At 63.6% G+C, this 7,887-nt stretch overlaps 1 protein-coding gene across 1 annotated transcript; it reads right to left on the reverse strand.

Annotated features, from left to right (window-relative positions):
* Positions 1-2,272: 2,272 nt before the first annotated feature.
* B3GNT7 (UDP-GlcNAc:betaGal beta-1,3-N-acetylglucosaminyltransferase 7) lies at positions 2,273-7,671 on the reverse strand. The gene is made up of 2 exons (XM_060624109.3): positions 6,888-7,671; positions 2,273-4,776 (listed from the first exon to the last, which is right to left on the reverse strand). Exons 1-2 carry the CDS (start codon positions 6,896-6,898, stop codon positions 3,582-3,584), a joined length of 1,206 nt encoding a protein of 401 aa, XP_060480092.2. The 5' UTR covers positions 6,899-7,671; the 3' UTR covers positions 2,273-3,581.
* Between the last annotated feature and the right edge of the window lie 216 nt (positions 7,672-7,887).

Genomic DNA, 7,887 nt, shown 5'->3' on the forward strand with positions numbered 1-7,887 from the left:
CTGGAACCATGCTTCTGGGCAGCCGGCGTAGGGTGGGCATGGTCTCAGCAATGTCCCCAGTCACCAACTCCTTCTTTCCTGGAGTTCTGTTCCTGCTGAGGGGACAGAGGAGCCAGGGACAGTGGTGGGGCGGCCTTGGGGCTGTGTCAGCCTGATGTTTTTGGGACCTGGGACTGGCTGCCTCTCCATGCCCCAAACGGGACCGGGGTCATGGACATGTCTCGAGGGTTCCACCCGATCTTGTTTGTTCCTGGCTCTGGAAGGTGCCTGCGGAACCTCCATGCCTGCGGAAAACAACCTCACCCCCAGCAGATGCGCCTTTCTCACCAGGACACTGCCACCCCCGTCTCTCCCATCTCCAGCCCTGTCCGCCAGGCCGCTGGCCGCTGTCCCTGATGCCCTGCATGTTCCCAGCCAGGACTGACCTCCTTCCCCTTCTTGCGCAGGAATGCCACCCCTCCTTCAGGACGCAGAGGCACTGTCACCCCCAGGGCTGAAGGCTGCTCCCCATCCTGTGTCGGGCGGGGTCCTGACATACTGGCCCCCTTTGGTGGGCAACCTGACCTTCCTCCCTTCCTCCTGCCATGCAGCACAGAAGCCCCACTCCTTTGCCAGTTCTGCCAGCTCAGGCCTGGGCCCCTGAAGTCTGAAATGGGGTCAGCAGCAAGGCATCCCTGGGGGCCCACGGCTGAGCAAATTCCCATGCTGGGAAGTGCAGTCTCCGCTTAAAGCCTCAGGTCCACGGGGCCCACAGGAAGGGGGTGCACACCCAGGGCCCCTGCACCTTGTCCCTTTGCTCTCAAGATCAAGTCTGAACATCTTCCTGCAATGCAGGCCTGAGACTAGGCCCTACCTTCCTCGCAGGCTCCTGTCCGTTTTTCTTTTCTTTCTTTTTTAAAGTTTATTTATTTTGAGAGAAAGTGTGAGTCGGGGAGGGGCAGAAAGATAAGGAGAGAAAGAATCCCAAGCAGGTTCTGGGCTGTCAGGGCGAAGCCTGACTTGGGGCTCGAACCCACGAACTGTGAGATCATGACCTGAGCCAAAACCAAGAGTCTGGACACTTAAACTGAGCCAGCCAGGCGCCCCTCCTGTCCCTTCTCACACCCCACCCTAGCACCCCCGGAGAGGAGCTCTTTTCTGCTTCAGGTACAACGGCCTCCTCTAGCTCTAAACTTCATTCTTCAGGTCCTAGCCGAACACAGTGCTGTCCCTGGAACCCCGCCCAGGGCTCGTCGCTTCCACCTTCCACCTCCCAGTCTCCTGGGTGTCCCTCCCTGATGCCCCTGTCCTCTGTGGACTGAGCTCGGGTTAGACAGAGGACCTACTGCCCCCCTCTGCTTTCTGGAGCCCCTGGCTTCACAGGGTATGAGGGACACAGGGTGCTGACAACTTGGGGGTGTGACCTGTGCTCAGCAGGCTGTGTGCTTGGTTTAACCCTCTGTTGTGGCAAGCTGGAAATTCTTAACTTTTAAAACCAGGGGTCCTGCATTTTCATTTTGCACTGGGCCCTTCAAATTATGCAGCTGGTCGTCTGAGACATGGGAAAATCTGGGCTGAGGAGGAAGAGCTGCTGTGTCCCTTTTCCCTCTGGGGGCTTGGACCCAGGCAGCCAGGGCCGCGAGGGACAGCCGTTTAGTCCCGTGCCCCCTTCTGCACTCCTAGATGTTGTGTGACGTTAGGACCCAGCCATTCCTTCCACTTCCCTGGAGGAGAGGCCCATTGTAGACAGCCGGGGGCACCTGACCTAGGGCACCTGACCTACTCCGTGATGCCTGGAGCTGGGCCCAGGCAGGGAGCGGCTGGTTTGCTCACTAGGGCCCCAGCGACTCTTCTGGGGACAGCTGCTTTCCCCAACCTAGAGGTAAGCAACTTAGGCCAAGGTTCCCCATACCCTGCAGTCCCCTGAACCACCAACCCCCGACCCCACGGAGCCACTGTTTCAGTGCTTCTCGTCAACCGTATCAATGCTTCCAGGTTGACCCAAGGGACATCAGGGAGCCCGCGAGCTCGTGCACACCCCCACCCGACCCCGCTCACGGGCGCATCAGGCTCCACGGGAATGCACCATTAGCCGGCATGCTTCTCCCCTCCAGCGCCCCGTCCAGGGGGCGTCTCTCTGTGGTCTCTGCTTTAATCCTGGCACCCACATCCCTCTAAAGCCCTTCAAGCGGTCCTGTGTACCCACCAGCAAGAGGGAGGAACAAGCCGTGTCTTCAGAAATCTCTGGCAACCTGGGCCCCAGACACTCTCTGATGGCAATGGTGACAGGAAGTTTCACAACGGAAAACAACCACCTCCTTTTATTGAGAAAACAGAGTTGATCCCGCAGTCGCTTCCCAGGTGACTCCACCCTGAGAAATGAAGTGGCATCCTTCTGCACCCATCCACAAGGACCCCCGGCCCCGGGCGAGGCGGAACACAAGGGTCCCTCCATCCCCTCCCAGGGGCACACGCTGGCCTGCTCAGGCCCTGGAGAAGTAGGCGTGCAGGGAGGGCAGGGTTCTGGGGGGGGGGGGGCGCTGTGACGGGCATGGGGGTGCTCTGGGGGGAGGCGAGTGGCCGAGGGAGGTGGACTCTTGCTGGAATGAGGGAAGGGGAGGGAAGAATACCACCATCTCCCGAGGCCCGGCACTCTTTCCTTCCAGATTCTTCATAAATAAAACTTCACAGTAATAGAGGAACGTCCATCTCCAGGGCCAAACCAGCTGGTTTCCGGCCGGGGAGCCAGGCCTCAGTGGGACCGCACGAGGGCCCTGGGCCGGTGGGGCAGCACCGTGACCGCGGGGGGCTGGAGCACTGCTCTCTGGCCCTGTGTCAGGGGCGGGGGGGGGGGGGGGCTGCGGCCCACCCGGAGGTTCTGAGGATGGCTGAGGTAGTCGGAGCGGCCAGCCGCGCGTCCAGACAGGGGCAGATGGAGCATCACAGGCCACGGCCAGGAGTCAGGCCACCTGGGAGCAGACACTGAGCAGCAACTCCAGGCGGGTCTGGGGGGCGGGAGTGGCGCTGAGGGCCTTCTGAGGTTCCGTCTCCTGGAGACCCAGGGGCAGGGACCGTGGGGGAAGGGGGGGGCCTGTGAGCCTGCACAGGGCTGAGCCTCTCCTGAAAGGGCTGCTTGGGCCCAGCGGGGGGAGACTGAGGCATTTCATGGGAGAACGAGGATCTTCTCTGTGAAGATGAGAGGGCCGCCACAGACCCGTCCGGGGTCAGGCCTGACCCGGGTACCTGAGCACTGGCTTCCTTCAGAGACCGCCAGGGCCTCCACCAGGTCACGGGGAGCCACGCAGGGCACCCAGGTTAGGAGGGCGACCCGTGGCTGGTGGCCTGGTTCCCGAGATGATCCCCCCGCGGTCCGGGCAGTTCCCAACAGTCCTGGGCCTCAGCTCCACTTTCTGGGGAGTGTCCGCGCAGGGAGGCCTCCTTCCGGCTAACTGCACCCCATCACACCCAGGGGCGCACATGGCCCAAACCCTCCAGCTCCCTGCAGGGGACCACAGACCACGTCCTGGCTTTGCGGCTCCGGCCCCATGATTTCTGGGGCTCAGGAACACCTGCCCTCGCCTGGCCCGGTGGTCGGGCCGGGGTCAGAGCACCTGCAGCTTGCGGGAGCAGGTGAGGTTGCCGTGCACCAGCCCCCACATAGCCAGCAGCTCGGCGGGCAGCAACTTGTGCACCACAAGCATGGAGCGGAAAAAGCAGGGTTCCTTGTTCATGCGGCTGTTGCGGTTCCGAGAGATGCCGAAAGTCTTGAAGCCCTCGTGGGCCGTGGGCTGCACGCCCAGCACCTCCAGACACATGCCCAGGAAGACGTCGTCGATGGGGTACAGCTCCAGGGTGTCGCAGGCGTGATGCAGGCGCCGGGCCAGGCTGCCGGCCATGAGGAAGCCCCCTCCGCCCGCGTACGGCGGGTAGCTGGCCTTGCTGTACAGAACCCCCGGGATGTAGTATTTGTTGTCCTTCTTGCGGATCGGCCTGGCGTGCTGCAGGACGTCGCCCACAAACAGGTCTTCCTGTGGCTGCCGGTCCGCCAGAAATTCGAGCAGGTTGGGGGGATTGACGAAGACATCGTCGTCGCCCTTGAAGATGAAGTGAACTTTGGTGCAGTAGATGTCAAACCACTTGAGGAAGTGGATCTCCTTGAGGGTCAGGTTGAAGAAGCTGTCGAGAAAGTCCCACTGCAGGATGTCGCCGTAGAGGCGGTCTTCGTAGGCCAGCAGCTGCTGGTAGTGGGCCCGCTCCTCCTGCTTGGAGGCCGTTCCCAGCAGGAAGAGGGTGCGCACGGCGCCGCGGCCCCTGCCCACCGTCTCCTGCTCACGGCCCCAGGTCTGGCGGATGGCCTCGCGGCGGTCGTGCTGCGTGATGACCGACTTGACCACCACCAGCAGGTAGACGTCACCGTGGCACTTCTCCGGGTGGTTCAGCAGCATGGGGAAGTATCGGCAGTGGCGATAGGACAGAAACTGCCGGAAGTGTGGTTCCAGGCCCTGGAACCAGGGCTGGTGGGTCAGGTTGACATTGACCGAGCAGTTAGTGATGTTGATGTCCCAAGTCTGGGGCCCTCGTGAGGCCATGGGCGTGGGGGCAACCGCATCCTTCGGGTTCTTCCAGAAACTGTTGGGGTTCACCAGGTGTCCGCTTGGTTTCTGAGCCTTTGGTGGCTCTAGAGTGGGGGGCGGGGGTGCCTGCAGAAACTGGTTGGGAGTCAGACTGCGCTGGAATACCGTTACGGCCACCAGCAGGGCCAGGGACAGGCACAAACTCTTGTAGACGGTTTTCTTCCTAGGGGTGAGGGGATGGAGGGTGGTTCAGAGGAGAGAGGAAGGGGTGAGTCCCCTGTGACTCTCCAGCAGCCTTGTTCGGAGCTGCAGTCCCAGATGGGCATGTGGAGCCTGGACACAGACTCAGGTCCTGCGGCCCGAGTGGTCAGAGGAGGGTCCTGCCTTCTCCCCCACCCTGACTTCCCTCTTCCAGGACCAGGGCAACCTCAATGCACGAAGTTTAAGTACAAGCACTGTGGAGTCAGGCTGCAGGGGTTTAAATCTTGGCTCTGCCACTTATAAGCTGAGTGACTCTGAGTGGGTCCCCTTAACCTCTCCAAACTGTCATTTCTTTTTCCCCGGCATGAGGATAACAACAAGGAATTGGAGTGCTGTCTAATGTGCCTGGCACACAGTGGGTATGCAGTCCGGGGATGCTGTGCGTCTACAAGGACGACCTCTGGTGGAGACTTTCTGCCTGTTCCCCGACCCCGGCAAGGCACCCGGTTTGCTTTCATTTCTCTGTGCAAACTTCATGACCCATTGGGGTGAACCATCCTGGGGGGACAGAGACAGCACCCGCTCTACAGCTTGGGAGCTCAGGAACCTCTGGGGGGACACCAGGGACAGTCTCTAATGTGGGACCTGAAGAAGCCTGTCCCTTCCCCTTCCACCCCATCCATCTGATCCAACGCACAATAGCTGCCCTCATGGCCGAGCGAGGCCCGAGAATGGGACAGGGGTCTCCTGCCGTCTTACCGGCTCTGCTCAGCTTGGGCCCCACTCTCCCCCTAGGAGAGATGGCGTTCCCCCAGCTCTGCCTCCCTGGGGAAGGGAACACATTCAGACCTCCACTCTCCAGGGACCCTCTTTGTCCACAGAGCTCCTACCACACCCATTTCGGAAGCAAAAATTAGAGCTTTTTGCTAGAGGTGCTGGCAGGCCCAAGGCAGGGGGCCTGAGCCCTGGGGCCCCAGGACCCTCTCTCCTCAGCTCACACTCTGGAGGTGGCTAGGCCTCCTGGCCTGGTCTCTCTTGTGGAGACACAGGGGCTGGGGGCTTTGGGGACACAGGCAGTCCAGAAGTGTGGCGTCACAGGGCCAGGCCAAGAGGGAGACAGCCCCAACCTCCAGAGGGGGATCCGCAGGGCAAATGGAAGAAATAGACTGCGATGTGGCATTACAGGGATGCTGGAGAAGTTGGGGGTGGCCCTCATGCCTGACTAGTTGAAGGTTCAGGCACCCAGGGCTGGTAAATGCTGAGCCCCCTGGAGCGATGTTTTCCCATGGAGTCCCAAGGGTTCCGGTTTATGGGGTAGGAGGAAGACTGGGTCACCCCAGGTGCTGGAGTGGGGGGTGTGACCCAAGACTCGACCCTCCCAAGGGGGACAGCAGAATGTTCTGGGTCAGGGTCTCTTGCCCCAGGCGTTTCAGCGAAACTCCCCTTCCCCTGAGTCAGGGAGGTCGGGACTGGAGGAAGTCCGGCGGGGGTCACCCCAGGGGAAGGGGATGCGGGCGAGGCCCCTCTGCCCAGGCCTATCCACCTGCACCACCCCACTCCATTTGTAGGACTGAAGTCCCTCAGGGGAGTAAAGAGAAGGGGACAGGGGGAGTGGGGCTGGAGGCCCGAGCTCCCCTGGAGGAAGGAAAGCCCCTCGGGGCGGGGGTGGGGGGGGGGGAAGCGGGGGAGAGGACGGCGGTCGCCCAGGACGCAGGAGGCCCTCAGAACGGGGGACGCGACCGGGCTGCCGGAGAGCCCTTGAGTCCCCAAAGCCCGGGGTCCCGAGGTGGGCTCAGGGTGCCGCGGGGCCCGGGCCGGGCAGAGCCGAGGGGCCGCCGGCGAGGGCAGCGCGCACGGGCTCCGCGGAGCCCGGCCGCGTCCGGCTGGTGCGGGCGCCGCGCACCCCCGGGCATCCCGGCCGCCGCCGCCGCCGCCGCCGCCGAGCCCGTCCGTCCCGGGAAACTGAGGCCAGCCCCGGGGCACCCGGCGCGGCGTCCTCCCATCCCCGAGAGCCGCCCGGCTCCCCCCCCCCCCCACCCCCGTGCATCCCGGACCTCGGGGGAGGGAGCCCAGGGTCCCCGCGCCCCCCGGCCCGGCCCCCCGCCCGACGGCCCGGCCGGGTCCCCCACTCACCACAGAGACATGGCGGCCCGGGCCGGGGCGGCGGCGGAGCGGGGCGCGCGGGTCGCAGCTCTGGGCGCCGCGGCTCGGGGACGGCGGGCGGGGACGAGGACGGGGCGGGCGGGAGCGAAGGCCGGGCCGCGCCCCCGCCGCGACTTTCCACTTCCCCGCGGCCGGAGGAGGGACCGGGAGGGGCGGCGGCGGCCCAGGTGCGTTAACCCCTTCGGCGCCCCCGGCCCTCCAGCCCCTCGGCCGCCGGGCCAGCGCTCCGCACTGCGGCGAGCGCCGGTGGCCCATTTCCTAGAGGCGGAACCCGAGGCCCGGCCGGAAGTGGGGACCTCGGAGCCCACGAGGATCGCTCCCGTCACCCCTGCCCCCGGGTACTCGGTTTCTCCCGCGGAGCTTCCATGGGGTCGTCGGCCTTTCTGGAAGACTGTGAACCAGGACACCACCCACCTGCAACCTTCCTGGCGCCCCGCGGTCCCCACCGGCTCCCTCTGGCCCTATTAGGACTTTTTTTTCCGTGGTAGGGGAGGCAGAGGAAGACAAAGCTTCCTTTTCCCCCTCCGATTCCCTCTGCCTTCTCCCCATTCCCCCTTCCCAGGCAGGCCTCCCTGCACCCTGCTGTTGGGGCCCCTGGGCCAGCCATCTAGGGCTTGTCTGCAGGGGAGAGGGGCTGCAGGGGGGCGCAATGTCTGTGAGATAAGACGCCCCAGGAGGCTAGGCTGCCCGTGTCAGGGGCCACCGCTCCGGAAGCCTTTTTCTGTGTCCCAAAGTGGAGGCCCTCTCCCCCTCTGGGGTCCCTCCTGCCTCAGAGGGCTCCCCTCACTACCAAGGGAAGGCCTGCTTGCCTGGCCCCAACCATCTCTCGTTTCATCCATCAACAAATATTTCACTCAAACCCCTTTTTTGTCCCCAGCCTTTATTAATCTGCCTGTGTGTGTGCCAGACCCAGCGTTTCCTAGGGAGTGGGCTCAAGTGACAGAAGACACAGAAGGGAATTCTTGGCTCA

The sequence above is a fragment of the Panthera onca genome, chromosome C1 (assembly GCF_046562875.1).
Source record: "Panthera onca isolate mPanOnc1 chromosome C1, mPanOnc1 haplotype 2, whole genome shotgun sequence".
In the NCBI taxonomy this organism is placed as follows: Eukaryota; Metazoa; Chordata; class Mammalia; order Carnivora; family Felidae; genus Panthera; species Panthera onca.